Raw genomic sequence first — 15,973 nt, forward strand, 5'->3', positions numbered from 1 at the left:
CAGACATGCACCCCAAAGGCAGCAATTCGCCTTCAGTATATACAGTAGAAGGTTACATGTTAATGGCATTTCCAATGCACCTACACATGTGCATAATCTATCCCTGCTTCATATTGAAATGAGTCCCATGAAACTCCACAAACTCCTCCCAGTTGTGCCTGTGCACTGTCTGGTGGTGGTCATCGGGGGTCTCAGGATGAAGGCTCAGAGTCTTCATCAGGTTGGACCTTCCATCTTCTCCCCTGGCACATGCATAGTTGTGATCCTTCCATCCAGGCAGGATTACCCTTCTTCTCAGTGACAGGCACCACCTTCCTTGGGATGTTTCCTCCTCATCAGTCCCAGGTGCCACCTTCCATAGGATGTCTCAGCTTACGACCTTGCTCTCATTTATTTTGTTCCCCTTACTGGCTTTCCCCCCAAGCACCTTGCAGTACTTAGTAATTGAATTTACTCTTATTTATGTGTTAGTTACTACAAATGTGATTTCTTACATTCCCTTATATACCACCACCCCATCAGCAGGGCCTGCAAAGGGAAACAAGAGCAGTCCCAGGGTTGCACAGACACGGGCAATGGCTGCTGCGTGGCCGGGCGCTGCACCCACAGCCACCGCCGCGGTAAGCAAGGCAGAGGCTGGGTTTCCACACCAGTGTCCTGCTCCTCCTTTCCCTAGGGCCCATCCAGGCAGAGCCATGACCTGCCCTGCGTCCAGCCACTCCCTGGTGCTGGGAAACCACGCGTGCTGGTAGGGAGCCATCCCTTTGCACAGAGATGGGCGTTTCTTTGTTGGAGGAAGGAGCAGCAGTAGCTCTCAGCAGGCCAGGCCAGCCTCTGAGCACAGACACAGGTAGCAAAAAGGGCTGTTGGTTTTCTTAAAACAATTTATTATTTCAATTTTATATAAAAACCAGAGAGTTGATCAGCACCTAAGAAAGCGTGGCTTCCCGCTCCTGTGTCCCCACCCCGCGTCAGCCCCTTTCCCCCCCCGTGATACAAAACACAAACCACAAGGACAGTGAAACACAAAGTCCAGAATTTCAGTAAAGCCCTTTTGATTTTCAGAAGTGCCTGTCATTGTCTGCGTGATAATTACACCTTGCACGGCCCAGAAGGAAATCATCCTGTGATCTGGGGTAGAGAAAATAAGAAATCTGCCTACAAGTACTTTATCCAAGAGAATTCCCTCACGTTTAGCACCTGGCACCACAGCTTTGGTCTGTGGTAACTGATCAGCTGCCCCCACTCTGGCAGAGGGGCGGTGCTGGGGCTGCCCCGTTTCTCTGGTGCTGGGTCTGTGTTCCAAGGATGGCAGCAGGTTGTTGGTTGTTTTGGGGTTGGGAGCACGAGGTATTTTGGAGAGTGCCAGAGAAACCCTTGGAGGAGAGGTGCCCAGCTCCAGCTGGGCAGCCCTGGGGAGTGAATTTGGCACAGGGAGGGCAGGAGCTGATCCTGCCGGGCCCACCTTGGAACACCTCAGCTCCAGGCTGGAGAACAAATGACTCCATGCCCTGTCTGGAGCAGAGGGGGGTCAGCAGGTACATAGGCTCCTCCTTCCTCCCTCCCCCCTCCTAAAAAAGCCCCCCAGCCCTGGTGACACAAAGTTTTCCTTCTGCTGAACAAGCGGGACACTGACACAAGGTCGAGGGGTGTTGGGGGGGCAGTTTGAGTCACCCACCCGGCAAAGACCGACACGAATCTGGTGGGGTGAAACGGGGTGAGAACCCCTGCGCTGCGCGGCAGCCGGCTGGGCCAGGGCCGGAGGAGGAGGAGGAGGGGAGGGTGTGTGTAGGGGGGGTCCTAGTCCTCCTCCTCCCCCCCGCCGTAGAGGTCTGCCAGCTTCTTGAAGCGGCTGCCCCACTCGTTGAGGTAGTCGTAGTCCTGGTCGCGGTCGGAGTCAGAGGAGTTGAGGGAGCTGAGCGAGGCGGCCTCCGAGCCGCTGCCCTCGTAGTCGAACACCAGCAGGGAGTCGTAGGGGGGGGCCGTGGGGTCCGTGTCAGCCGCCTTCAGGTTCTGGGGAGGGGGCAGAGGGGCTCAGTGCCCATTCCACCCCCCCCCAAGTGCCGGCAGTGGGGCACCCCAAGAGTGCCAGCAGAGACGGGGGCATCACCCCCGGGCTCGGGGCTCTCACCTCGTCGATGAAGTTTCCGATCTCGTCGGGGTTGGCGGGCCGGGGCCGGTACTGGGGGGCGGCCATCAGCGGGGGGGCCACGTCGTTGCGGATCACCTCCGGGCGAGCGTCCAGGCCGCGGTGCAGCTGGCTCAGGTCATAGTCCTGCAGGCAGGGACACGAGGGGATGGCATTTAAGGGACAGCCTTGCCGGGCAGGAAGGGACCCGGGATGCCGATGCCAGGCACATCCCGCCAGCATCCTCCATGGCACCAGGCTGCACGGACCCCATAGGCAGCATCCAGCCCCGCATGGCCACCCCACCTGATCCTCCTCGCCGCCTCCCTCCTCATCGTAGTGGTAGACATTGTCCCGCATGTCATCCTCCGGCGGGAGCAGCGGCTCCTTCACCACCCTCCTCCTCCTGACGAAGAGCAGCAGCAGCAGCAGGAGGACTGGGAGCAGAGGGTGGTGTTACCGGTATCAGGACGGTGCTGGATGCATCCCTGTCCCCTTCCCCCTCCCCCTGTACTCACTTAGCAGCGCCAGGATGCCCCCCAGGATAGCCAGGATGGTGGGGACGCCCAGGCCGCCGGCGATGAACGCTCTCCGCTCGCAGTTCTTGGCCGGCCCTTCGCAGTCGCACACTTGAGCTTTGACCGGCGTCACCTGCGACTTGCCCTGCCCGTCCGTCAGCTTCAGGAAGACACTGTACTCCCCAGGCTCCAGCTGCTTCTTCAGGCTCAGCACCAGGGCGTCTTGCAGCAGAGACAAACCCTCAGCACCGGTGCGGGGCTTTGCCACACAAGTGTCCCTTACAGGGGAGTGCAGAGAGCCGAGGGGACCCTGCTCAGCATCCCCCCGCCGAGGGCCAGGTGGCACCTACCTTGTCCTGACACCCTGACAGACCAGTTGGTGCTGGAGCCGTGCTCCAGCGCCGCGTGGAAGGGGTAGGTGTTGGGGGGCAGGTCCTTGTCCACGATGCTCAGGATCTGCTCCTCCGGCTGCTGGTTGCAGATGTCGAACATCCGCGGCTCCGGCATGGGCCCGTTGTCGTTCACGTCCTGGAGAAGCAGGAGCAGCGTCCCCGTGCCGGTGGCGGGCTGCATCCCTGCGGAGCCAAGGGGTTAGTGAGGCGCCTGGAGTGGGGGCCACAGCCCCAGCAGCCCCTTCCCCAGGGCACCACAGGGCGCTCCTCACCGCTGTCCACAGCCAGCACGATGACCTTGTAGGTGCTGTTGATGGCGTGCACCGACTCGCGGTCCAGCGCCTGGGCCACCGTCACGATGCCGGTTTTGGCGTTGATGTCCAGCCAGCCCGCGGGGTCGTTGCCCATGTGGTACCTGGGGCGAGCGAGGGATCAGCACATGGCACTGCAGGCACAGGGCAGCCCCTCAGCCACGCAGCCCACCCCACGCCCACTCACGTGATGGTCTGTTGCATGTCCCTGTCCGGGTCCTGCGCCGTGTAGGAGGTGACCTCGTGCCCCACAGGCAGATCCTCCATCACGTTCACCCTCTTGACGGGGGGCACGAAGATGGGGGCTTCATTGACATCTTTCACCACCACCAGGACGTTGGCCGTGGAGAGCGACAGCGGCACGGCGAAGGGGACGGCGTTCTCCACCGTCACCACGAGGTTGTACTCGTGCCTGGTCTCATAATCCAAACCCTGGGAGGGGAGAGAGACAGGAGCTGGGGTAGCACCGGCACCGAGGCAGCCGGTGTCGAAGCAGCCATAGGGCCCTGGGACCCACCTTGGTGGTTTTCAGGATGCCATCGTTGGTCTTGGGGTCAGTGGTGATGCTGAAGTCGCCGTCCTCGTCCCCGCTCTTGATGCGGTAGACAGCTTGCCAGGCAGGGGACCCCTGCATGTCCTGGTCTCTCACATGCAGCCGAACCACCGTCACCCCCACCTGGTTCTCATCCACCGACGCCTCGTACTGCACGGGATGGGACAGGGACAGTCACCATGTGGTCCCACCACCCCGGGGCTGGAGGGACAACTCATGCCACAGCGGCACAGGGGCAGTAGCGGCTCAGGGGAGCTGGCTCAGGTACCGTGTTGGGGTCGAAGATGGGAGGGTTGTCATTGGCGTCGGTGACTTCCACGACGGCAGTGGCAGTGGTGGTCAGGCCTGCGCCCTCAAGGTCCGCAGCCTGGATGATCAGCGTGTAGTTGGGAGTGGTCTGCAAGCCGAAATCACCACGGTTAGGGCAGGGAGGTGCCCGGTGTGTCCCCTTCCTCCAGGGACATCACCTGCCTGCTCCTCTACCCCCTCCAGCCATGGCTGTCACTGACAGCAGAGACGCTCATCAACGTCCCTGCTGCCCACCCACCCCCGGCAACGTCCCCACCTCAGATCCACGCTGGGCTTGGGACAGCGGCCGCCCCCAGAGCGGGGCACCGGGGATGGCCAGTCCCCAAAGCAGCCCAGACTCCAGGGCTCCAGCCCCCCCAGCTCCCCCCAGCGAGTCCCAGCGTGGAGCTGCCGCGAAGTCCCCTGGGCCGCAGCCAGGGCGCCCACCTCCCGGTCCAGCCCGGTGCCGATGACGCTGATGACGCCCTTCTGCGGGTCGATGGTGAACATCTGGTGCCCGCTCTTGGGCTCCTCGCTGAGGATGGAGTAGCCGATGATGCCGTTGGTCATGGTGATCCCATCGTCGGCATCCGTGGCTTCCACGGTCATCACGGACGTGCCTGGGCGCGGGGACGAGCAGGGAGATGTCACTCGTGGGCCCAGAGCCGCCGGGCGCCCCAGCGCAGCGCTGGCTGGGGGCTCTGCGTGGCGCCAGCCCCCCCGGCCCCCCGCTCCCCGCACCCGGCGTGGCGTTCTCCTCGATGTAGCCGACGAAGACTTGCTTGGTGAAGACGGGCCGGTTGTCGTTCTGGTCCGTCACGGTGATGATGATCTCCATGGGGTCCTCCACGGGCTGCCCGTTGGCCGACACGGCGTGGGAGAAGAGCTGCGAGGGCACCGTCAGCCGGCCCGTGGCCCCGGGGACCGGCCCCCTCACCCCACCCCGGCCCCCAACTCACGATGTATCTGTCGATCTCCTCCCGGTCCAGCGGCTTCGTCACCTCCAGCCACCCCGTCTCCCGCTCGATGATGAAGATGCCCACGGGGGGGGTGTCTGCCCCCTGCCCCGTGATGCTGTAGAAAACTTTGGTCTCCTTGTCCTTGTTGGATTTGATCTGGAGGCAAAGCGGATGGGGAGGGTTGGAGGGGTCCCGGGGTGACCCCCATGCCCTGCACCCCATCCCCGCAGCACCACGTACCTGCACCAGCTTCTTGGGGAAAGGTCCCCGCTCGTTCTCAGGGCAGTTGATGGGGGGGATGACCCAGTCCCTCTTCTGCCTCCTTAGCCTGTGATCCGGCTCGGGGAAGGTCAGCACGGTGGGGCCCGCGTCCTGCAGAGAGAGCAGCTGGGCTCAGTGCTGCACCCACCCAACCCCTGCACGCTCTGCCCCGGGGAGGGGGGGGCTGCACCGTACCTGGACGTGGTGGTGGCGATGGTGATGGTGGCGGCGGTGATGGTGCCGCCCCCTGCGCACGGTCACCGTGGCCGAATGCTTCTTGCCCGCGCTGTCCCAGGTGTAGATGGAGAAGCTGATCTTCGGCCTCTGCAGCTGCAGGGGCCGCGTGGTGGAGACCACCCCATCACTGCTCACCTTGAAGCGCGTGTCATCCGAGAGGTACGCACCGTGCCGCTCCTCGCCGCAGTCCTCAAAGCTCACTGGGGGCAGGGAGAGCGGGTGGGTGGGGGGCTCACGGTGCTGCCCCGGGGGCAGCTGGTGAGGGCAGGGCATGAACCCTGGCATGCTGGTGCAGGCACGGTGTGAAGGCACAGGACAGTGCCACACAGGCACATGCAGCACAGCCGTGGTGTGGGGACCAATGGGGATGCACCACACACCATGCCAGGATCCCACCCTGGGCACTGATGGCATGTGGCATGATGCACGGCACATCCCTGACACAGCTGTGGCACAGGACCAGGCACAGAACAGCCTGCCGTGCCTTGGGATCCTTGCCAGCCTGTGGCACATCCCTGTGGCACAGCATGTCCCTGCGCACGGCACCTCACTGCTGCTGTGCCTGCCTGGGGCATGGTGCTCTGGCACCTGGGCACCCACAGGGGTCCCCAAGCCCCCACAATGCCAAGGATAACAGCAGGGACAGCCCAGGCTGCGACCCACTGCAGGAGGGGAACACCAACCAGCGCGGCAGGATGGTGCTGGCCCCGGCACAGCCACAGCATGGGGTGGCAGATGGGGCACTCAGCCTGCCCAGGCACCCTCAGCCCCTCACTGCAGGGGGGTCCCCATGGGTGGCAGTGCCCACCGCAGAGCTAGAGCCCCGCTGTCCTCACATCACCGTCCTGGCACCGCGCTGGGGCGCGGTACAAGCAGACAGCCCAGGGGCAGGCCGTGCGCGGCACCGCGCCAGTCAGATGGCATCACATGAGCCGGGACCGCGCTCCCGGCAGCTCCTGAACAAACACCCTTTGTCTGGGAGACGCTTTGAGCCGTCGGCACCCGGCTGGAGGCCCTGCCAGCACGGCCACCATCGGCCCCAGCGTGACCAGGCCACATGGAGCGGGTGCCACGGCTTCACCGCGGCAGGCCAACGACGTGCCGGGAGTGGGAGGCAGCTCGGCGCGTCCCAACACCAGGCAGGATCCTGGTGCTGCCATTGCCAGGGCCAGGCCCTGCCAGGAATTCACGGGCCACAGTGGGATGGAGGCGGGTGGGGAGCGATCACCGAGACCCCCGGGGCTGGGGGCTGCTCCCCTCGCCCACCGCTGTGCCCCTGACCCAGCTGGGGAGCGCCGACTGGCACGACGCCGGCCCCATGGCGGGACCCCCGGCAGCAGCTGTGGGAGCCGGTGGGGCTGGCTGGGCAGGAGCGTGCCAGGGCAGGCCGGGTGCTGCCGCAGCGGGGGCTGGCGGTGGGGAGAGGCACCCCAGCACCCACAAGCACAGGTGCAGCACTCAGCACCCGGAACCTGGCACCGTGCCGGATGGCTGCAGCAAGTGGGCAGTGCTCAGCCCCCAGCCCCACACCAGCTGGGTGCCATGAGGACCGGGGGGCTCAGCCCCATGCTGGCTGGGTGCAGCGTGCTCAGAGCCCGCTCCCCACCTCCCCGGCGCCCGTGCACAACCTGTTTTTCCAGCTCCTCGGGTGGAGCAAAGCGTCCCCAGCCCTCCCCCCCTACTCCTTCCCTCCCCAGGGCCTGGGGCTCTCTCTGCTCAGCTCCTCTCCCGGACCAAGGGGTGAGGGGAGCTGGGGGGCCAGGGGGGACCCCCATCCCCAACCCCCACCACCACTTACGGGGTGCTGGCACAGCCAGACCCCTCACCACACTACCATGGGCAGGGGATAACAGCCAGCACTGGGACAGGTATCGGGACAGCCCCCCCCCCCCCAAGCCCCCCACGTCCCACGGCGTCGCGCCGGCGCTGGGCAGGGGCTGAGTCACAGGGTGCCACCACACCGGCCGTGCCCGCTCGGCGCAGTTGCACAAGGCAGTTGTGCCAGGGCAGGAACCACTGGTGGCAGCAGGGGGGGGGCAGGGGGGGGGCTCACGTCAGCTGGGGCAAAGGTACTATGAGCATGTCCACGGCGCACCCGCTGATGTCACCCAGTTTCGCTATGACTTCAGACTCTCGAGGTTCCCCCGCACGGGGCTGACACATCAGTGCCACGGCCCCCACCGTGTCCCGTGGGGCTGTGCCACCCCAGGGACCCCCCACGCCCCCCTCCCCCCCCAGGGTCCCAGCCAGGCCTCAGGGTCGCCGCAGCCCCCACGCAGGTGTTTGCCTCCCCAGCCCAGGCGCTGCGCCTGTCTGGACCTGTTGGAGGGAAAACACCGCGCTCAACTCATCAGCTTAATTACAGGCCTGCTCGTCAGCCTGCCCTCGCCACGGCCTGGCCGGGGGCTTCGGGGTGCTGTGTGGTACAGGGGGGCAGCATCACCCAGCACCCACCCCCTTTGTCCATCTGCGTGGCCGGGCCATGAGGAACCGTCCCCTTCCTCCTTTCTCACGCCGGTCCCCAGACGGGACCCGAAAGGGGAAGTGTGGGTGCTGGGATGGGATCACCAGCACATCCCGGCTCCAGGGCCCAGCCCGCGGCGCGAGGGGACGCCGAGGTCACACAGCTGCTCCGGTATCGGACATTCGTTAATGATTGACCACAAAGCTAACGCACCAAGCTCCCAGCCTGCCCCGGGACAGGGCCTGGCTCCCTGCTCAACGCCTGGGCCAAGCCCTTCCAGACAGGGGCGGGGTGGTGGTGGTGGTTTGGGAACCCCCATTGCAATGCTCGGGGCTCTGCGCCCCTTGGACCCCCACCCACCCCAGCCACCCCCAGCAGACCCACGGTGCCGACGCCACCGTCACCCGTCAACCAACAGCGACGGGAATGGGCCGAGCGCCATCCTGGAAACCTGCAGCCAGCACCCATGGGTGGGGATGTGGGGGGCACCCCACAGCAGCAGGGGCGTTCCCTGGGCACCCACCTGCCGCAGCCCGCGGCACTGGTGCCCATCCTGGGGGGGTTTCACACCGGTGCCCTGAGACACCCCCACCCCACGGGGCTGTGCTGGGGTTCCAGCTCCTCAAGGCAGGTTCACCCCCACAACCCCCAGTGCCCACACCCCACGGGTGGGCAGGTGGGCAGGACGGGGACCCTGGGAGCCGTGGGAACAGCCCGCAGAGCTGGGACCGTCCCCGGTGCCACCCCACGGGCCAGGAGCCGCGGTTTCACCCCCCCGTCTGTCCCGATCCCCCCATTCTCGCCCCCTTCCCCCCCGCCCCTTACCTCGTCCCAGCGCCCGTCCAGCCGCCACAACGTCCCGCAGCACCGTGAGCGTGAAGGTCTCGGCCGTGAAGCCGGCCCGGCACGGCGCTGCCCGCCCGCGGCTCACCTGCCCCGGGGGAGAGCGGTCAGTGCCGGTGGGGGTCCCGCCGCCCCGAGCAGGGTCCCCCCGGGCCGGGCCGCCCCTCACCTGGACGAGGAGGAAGAGGAGGAGGAGGAAGAACGGGGCTAAACAGCCCCCCCGCCACCCCATTGCTGTCGGTGCGGGTGTAGATACCGGAGGAATCGGAGCGCTGCCGCCGCCGCCGAGCCGCAGCTGGGTCCGGTCCCGGTCCCGGTGCCGGTCCCCGCCCCGCAGGTGCTGCCCCAGCTCCGCCCCGCAGGTGCCGAGCCCCGGCCCCAGCCCGCCCCGACGGGAGGCGGTGCCACCACGCCCCGGGAGACCGCGGGCCCGGGGGAAGCGGCGGGGCCGGGAGGGGACCCGGCCCCACGGAAGGTGGGTGTCCCAAGAGTCACTCCCAGGAGGTGGAAGGGGAGGAGGGGGGCTCAGCGCCCTGTGCCCGCCCCGGGACAGGGAGCCCCGGGAGATGCTGCACCGGGGAGGGCAAACTCTGGGGAAGCAGAGGGCACCCTGGGTCTGGGGGCAGCACCCCCGGGGGCAGCAGGGCACGAAGCCACACAGATGCTGAGCACAGACCTCCCCCAAAATACCTTGAACAAAACTGGCCCAGCACCCCACACCCGCGGTAGCATCACAGGACCTTTATTTCATACGGTAAAAAAAAATCCCACCCCACCCCCACCCCCCACCCCCCCCAAAAAAAATATACCCAAGAAAACCCAGCAGGGCTGAGGTGGGGGCTGCTGCCTCGGCAGGGGCACAGCAGGAGCGGGGGGCAGCCCCAAGGCACAGGCAGTGGTAAGGCATGGGGAGCAGGGGGCAGCGTGGCTGGAGGAGGAGGAGGAGGGGAGAGTGTGTGTAGGGGGGGTCCTAGTCGTCCTCCTCCCCCCCGCCGTAGAGGTCTGCCAGCTTCTTGAAGCGGCTGCCCCACTCGTTGAGGTAGTCGTAGTCCTGGTCGCGGTCAGAGTCGGAGGAGTTGAGGGAGCTGAGCGAGGCGGCCTCCGAGCCGCTGCCCTCGTAGTCGAACACCAGCAGGGAGTCGTAGGGGGGGGCCGTGGGGTCCGTGTCAGCCGCCTTCAGGTTCTGGGGAGGGGGCAGAGGGGCTCAGTGCTGGGGAACCCCAGCAATGCCGGAATGGACGGGGGGGGGGGGGGCTCTGGGGCTCACTCACCTCCTCGATGAAGGTGCCGATGTCGTCGGGGTTGGCGGGCCGGGGTCGGTACTGGGGGGCTGGCAGGAGGGTGGGGGCCACGTCGTTGCGGAGCAGCACCTCAGGCCGGGCGTCCAGGCCCCGGTGCAGCTGCCGCAGGTCGTAGTCCTGGGGGAGGGGGATACACACACATGTATGATGAAGAGGGGCAGGCTCAGACCACCCCCAATAGCACCACTCCTCTGCCCCCCTCACCCCCCAGACCCCACCTGGTCCTCCTCGCCGCCCCCTTCCTCCCCGTAGTAAAACACATTGTCCCGTGTGTCATCCTCGGTCAGCAGCAGCGGCTCCTTCGTCACCTTCCTCCTCCTCACGAAGAGCAGCAGCAGCAGCAGGATGACTGCAGGGAGCAGCGGCCTCAGTGAGGACCGGCCCCTTCCCCTCAAAAAAAGGGGGGTACAGCCCTGTAGCATGGTCCATTCCCACCCCCCACTTACGCAGCAGGGCCAGGAGGGCACCCAGGCCAGCGAAGATGAAGGGCAGGCCGGTGGCGGGCTGGGGTCTCTGGGGACAGCTCTGCACTGGCCCCTCACAGTCGCAGACCCGCGCGGTGATGACGCTGAGCTGGGCTTTGCCCGGCCGGTCCAGGAGCCGCAGGTGGACGCTGTACAGATCCGGCTCCAGCGGTGCCACCAGCCGCAGGGTGACAGTGTCATCTGCTCAAGACCGGCACCGCAGGTCACCCGTGGTGACACACACACACCAGGCAAGGCCACCACGGCACAGCCCAGCATCCCCATGCAGTTACCTTCGTCGCTGACCTCCACAGCCCAGTTGTCCCCCGAGCCGGGGCTGAGCTCGGCACGGAAGGGGCCGGTGTTGGGGGGCAGGTCCCTGTCGGTGATGGTGAGGACCTGGGGCTGGGGGCTGCGGTTGCAGACAGTGATGTCCCGGGGCTCAACCTCGGGGCCGTGGTCGTTCACATCGAGCAGGGTGAGGAGCAGGGTGCCGGTGCCCGTGGCAGGCGGGGAGCCTGCGGGGAGGAGCCGTGATGGAGGGGAGACACCAAAACCAGGACCCCCTCACGGGGACAGGGGTGCATGGAGCAGGGGTGGGGACAGGCAGCCAGTATGGGGGGGACAAGGGCCCCTGTCACTGCCCTCACCATCATCCACAGCCAGCAGCATGGCACTGTAGGTGCTGTTCTTGGTGAAGGGGGACTCGCGGTCCAGGTGGTCCCGCGCTGTCACCAAGCCATTCTCAGAGTGCACAGCCAGCCAGCCCGCCGGGTCATGCCCTATCAGGTACCTGGGGGGCAGAGGGGAGCTGGTCCCACTGCGGGAGGTGGCAGGGATCCCCCACAGTCCCCCAACCCCAGCCCCCCCGCTCACTTGATCCTCTGCCCCTGGGCTTTGTCGGGGTCCTGCGCCGTGCAGGAGGCAAGGGTCTGTCCCGGCGGCACGTCCTCCGGCACCTGGGCCAGCTGCACCGCTGGGTGGAAGACGGGCGCCTCGTTGACATCCTCCACGTTGACCATCACCGTGGCGGTGGCCGTCGGCAGCTTCACGGCGAAGGGAGCCTCGTTGGCTGCAGCCACGTAGAGCACGAACTGCTTCTTGGCCTCGTAGTCCAGACCCTGAGAGAGGGGAGGGAATGGGATGGGCAAGACCCCACTGCAGGCAGCAAGGGGGGGCACAGTGGGAGGGGAGACACCCACTGTGGGCAGTAATGGGGGGGGACACGCACCTTGGCCGTGCGCAGGACGCCCTCGTTGGTGGCAGGGTCGGTGGTGATGGCAAAGGCGCCGCCCTCGTTGCCACGAATGATGGAGTAGACGACGCGCCACGCCGGCGTGCCCGGCTGGTCCAGGTCGGTGACAGCCAGCCGCACCACCTCCCGCCCCGCATCATTCTCCGGCACGGCCGCCTCGTACTGTGGGTCAGAGGGGCACCCTCAGCATGGGCACAGCGGGACAGGGGGGTGTCCCGCCGGGGGATCCCCACGGTACCGTTTTGGGGTCGAACTCGGGGGCGTTGTCGTTGATGTCCGCGATCTCGATCACCGCCAGTGCCGTGGTGGTCAGCCCCTCCCCATCCAGGTCCGCTGCCTGCACGGTCAGCGTGTACTCCCGCACGCGCTGCGGGGGATGGACAGACAGATGGACGGACACCCAGTCAGCACCCCGCTCTTTCGGGCTGGGGCTGCCTGCCCCGCGGTGCCGCAGAGCCCACCTCCCGGTCGAGGCCGCTGGCGATGACACTGAGGGTGCCGGTTGCCTTGTTGACGGTGAACATGTGGGGATGGGGCTCCCGCGGCTCCTGGCTGAGGATGGAGTAGGCGATGACGCCGTTGTAGGTCTCCACCGCGTCATCCGCGTCCGTGGCCGTCACCTGCATCACCGAGGTGCCTGGGGACGGGGCGTAGCAGTGAGTGGGGATGGGGACATGGGGACACCAGGCAGCCACGGGGACGGTCCCAGGGCTCTGGCTGAGGGACGTGGGCAGCGGGACCCTGCGGCTCGGCATCCTACCCGGCAGAGCTCCCTCCGGCACGGAGCCCCTGAACAGCTCCTGGGTGAACCGGGGCTTGTTGTCGTTCTGGTCCGTCACTGTGACTGTGATCTCCATCGGCTCCTCCACCGGCTTGCCGTTCTCAGACACGGCGTGGGAGAAGAGCTGGGGCGGGGGGGGCGAGGGGACAAGTTTGGGGACACACACACACACACACACACACACACACACACACGGCACGGGATGCCGGGATGCTGGCACACCATTGTCCCCCTGCCCCCCAGAAGGGACCTACATGGTACTTGTTGATGTGCTCCCGGTCCAGCGGCTGCGTCACCTTCATCCAGCCCGACTCCTTCTCGATGATGAAGACGCCCTCGGGAGGGGCATCCGCCCCCTGCCCCGTGATGCTGTAGAAAACCTTGGTCTCTTTGTCCCGGTTGGATTTGATCTGGGAGGGGACATGGGGAAAGGGGGGGGGGGTCAATACCCCCCCTCCCAGCCCTGATGTGGGGCAGAGGGACACCACAAGCATCACTCACGCCCCTGACAGGTACAGCCCCCCCCCGCCCAGACTGACACACACACACACACCCCCATACCTGAACCAGCTTTTTGGGGAAGGGGCCCCTCTCATTTTCGGGAACCTTGATGGGGGGGATCACCCAGTCCCTCTTCCGCCTCCTGAGAGCAGCGTGAGCCCCGGGGAGCTCCTGTGGGATGGGAAGGGGGGGACAGGGTTGTGAGGGTGCAGCCAGATGGGAGATTTGGGGAACGGGGTGGGAGGGGGCGGCCAGGCAGCATTACCTGGGGGGGGTACCGGCTTCGCACGGGGAGCCGGGCAGGGTCGGGCCAAGCAGCAGCATCCCGAGGGGGGGCAGGGAGCACTTTGCCCACCCCCGGCAGCTGCACGGGCTCCCTGCCCTGCACCCCGACATCGGGCTTCTCGGTCCCGTACGGCCCCACGCAGCCTCCGGGGCTCCCTGCGAAAGGTCAGGGGGTCAGGGCGCTGGGGGGGGGGGGCGTGGAGGAACCTGTCCCCCAGCGTCCCCTCCCCCCCGCATGCCAGCAGCCCCCGGACCCCGCACCCCCCAGCCAGGCGGGGGATGCCGGGAGCGAAGGTTTCGGCTTTGTTTCGTAGATTAAGGGAAATTCCTGAGCAGGAAGAGCCCTGCCCCAGCCCTCCATCCGGTGTGTCACCCCCTCGGGGCTCCTAGCCCCCCCACGGCCAGCACCCGGGGCACGGCACGGCTCCCCCCTCCCGCCCAGGACCAGCATCCCCCGTGCTGGATGCGGCCCAGGGCCTCGCAGCCCCGGCCGGGAGGCAGGATTAGGGGATTAGCAGAGCTAAACCAGCTCCGGGGGCCGGGAGAGCCGGGGGGAGATGCAGGGCCAGGAGAGCTGTGCCCCACAGCTGCCCCATAGTGGGGAGAAGGGGGGACCCTCCGGGTACAGAGGCCTTGCCTGGAGGGCAGCGCCGAGGGGTGATAAAGGATGTCACCAGGGCTGGAAGGGTCCCGGCCACCCTGGGGGCAAGCGGGGCTGGGGGCACGAGGAGCCTGGGGTGCCCCCAGCATCGCTCCCCAGCCGTGGCACGGGCTGCTGCTGCCCAGCGCTGGGCTCTCGGGGTCCCTCCGTGCAGACCCCCCCCCCCCCCAACGGGGCCGTGCCCGGGCCACGTGCTGCCCACGGAGCGGGTTCGTGGTGGGATGGGACCCCTGCCCGGCTCTGGGGTCAGCAACCCGGCTCTGGGGCCAGGACCCGGGCTGGAGCCTCCGGTGGGTCCGGCCGAGGGAAGCGGGATGCGGCGTCTGATGCAGGCGGAGGAGGTCAGGGCCCCTCCTTGGCACGGCCAGAGCACTTACCGGCACCGGGTGCTTTTAGCGCTCCGCAGCCATTAGGCGAGCACCGGCTCCGGCCGCGGTTCCCGAGCAGCCCCGCTCCCCCCCCCCCGCTCCCCCGGGATGCTGCCGAGCGAGCAGGCCTGGGCAGCACTGAGCCAGGAGCCGCTGCCAGCGCGTCCCTGCCCGGCCTCGGGCAGCCCACGGACCCGGCAGCCCACGGACCGGGCAGCCCCCACGGACCCCGCAGCCCCCACGGACTCCGCAGCCCCCACGGACTCCGCAGCCCAGGGCCCCAGCTCCAGCCCCACAGACGGAGAAGGGTGGCCCCGGGGCACCCAGCCCCATCGCCAGCCCGGCGCCGGGCACCCACCCTGCCCCGCCAGCTCCCAGCCGGCGCCCCACGGCTGCACCGGAGACGCCAGCGCCGGGATCAGCCGCCGTCAGCCCCGCGGGGCCAGACCGGGCACCGCCAGCTCACCCCCCTCCCCACCCCCACCCCCGCCACCGGGCGGCCCTGGGAGGGGGCGGGGGGCAGCACAGCCCTACAAGGCAGGAGCCCGGCCAGCCCCAGCGCTCAGCCCCGCATCCCCGGGCCGGGGGATGCTCCCCCCCGAAAGCACCAACGCCGCGGCTGCGGGGGAAGAGCCGGCCCCACATTCCGCCCCGCACCCGGCCCCACGGCGCGGGGAGCCCCCGGGCCAGCCCCACAAGCGGGGGAAGGGGGGGAGGAAGAGTGGAGGGGCAGAGAGGGGCCGATCCCAGCCCCGAGGTGGGGCCACTCTGCTCCCCAGCCCAACCCGCCCCACCGAAGCCCCGATCCCGGTCCCGGTCCCGGCCCCGCCGCTGACCCCGCGGGGAAGGACGGGGTGGGGGGAGGGGGGTCCGACCGGGTGGAGCCGCGCCCCGACGGCGCCGGTTACCTGTTACCGGGAGCGCCCCGCGGCGCAGCCCCGGGGGGACGCACGGCCGGGCCGGGGCAGCGGCGATCGCGGCGGCCTCGGGGAGAACGAGGATGAGGAGGGTGAAGCGGAGCGGGCAGAGCCCGGAGCCCGGCACCCACATGGCCCAGCCGCCGCTGCTGCCGCCGCTCCGGTCGCCGCCCGCCGCGTCCCGCCCCGCCCGCTGCAACGCTCCAGGTGAGGCGGCGGCCGCGCAGGTACCGCCCCGCCCCGCCCCGGGGACGGCCCGACACCCCCCCCTCCCCCCCGCCTCCCCTGTTCCCTCCTCGAGATCCCGTAGGTACCGCCCGGGCATCCCGGTACCGCCGGGAATCCCTCCCGGACCCTCCCCGCGGACCCGCTGCCGGTCCCGGTACGACCTGTTCCCACGCCTGGGGCTGGGCTCCGGCTCCTGGGACCCCCGGGACACCCCGGGAACTCTGCCGGGCTGGGGGAGGGAGTCGAGGTGCTTGACCC

The 15,973-nt window shown here is 67.8% G+C and overlaps 2 protein-coding genes across 2 annotated transcripts; both read right to left on the reverse strand.

Moving 5' to 3' along the window:
* Positions 1 to 994: 994 nt before the first annotated feature.
* On the reverse strand, positions 995 to 9,186 carry CDH1 (cadherin 1; the record flags this gene model as incomplete). Its single annotated transcript, XM_084270069.1, has 16 exons — positions 995 to 2,013; positions 2,132 to 2,275; positions 2,435 to 2,565; positions 2,647 to 2,868; positions 2,997 to 3,221; positions 3,311 to 3,453; positions 3,537 to 3,781; positions 3,867 to 4,052; positions 4,171 to 4,299; positions 4,638 to 4,810; positions 4,932 to 5,076; positions 5,150 to 5,305; positions 5,390 to 5,521; positions 5,606 to 5,847; positions 8,937 to 9,042; positions 9,124 to 9,186. 16 exons carry the CDS (start codon positions 9,184 to 9,186, stop codon positions 1,801 to 1,803), a joined length of 2,655 nt encoding a protein of 884 aa, XP_084126195.1. The 3' UTR covers positions 995 to 1,800.
* A 584-nt stretch (positions 9,187 to 9,770) lies between these two features.
* On the reverse strand, positions 9,771 to 15,620 carry LOC311196537 (B-cadherin-like; the record flags this gene model as incomplete). The annotated part of the gene is given in 15 exon segments (XM_084270116.1): positions 9,771 to 10,137; positions 10,226 to 10,372; positions 10,474 to 10,604; positions 10,702 to 10,920; positions 11,013 to 11,237; positions 11,370 to 11,512; positions 11,596 to 11,855; positions 11,858 to 12,136; positions 12,213 to 12,341; positions 12,436 to 12,611; positions 12,735 to 12,879; positions 13,010 to 13,165; positions 13,317 to 13,427; positions 13,522 to 13,697; positions 15,479 to 15,620. Coding segments are annotated over 15 exon segments (2,652 nt in total). The 3' UTR covers positions 9,771 to 9,924.
* Positions 15,621 to 15,973: the final 353 nt, after the last annotated feature.

The sequence above is a fragment of the Gallinula chloropus genome (assembly GCF_964237585.1).
Source record: "Gallinula chloropus genome assembly, chromosome: 13".
Lineage (NCBI taxonomy): Eukaryota > Metazoa > Chordata > Aves > Gruiformes > Rallidae > Gallinula > Gallinula chloropus.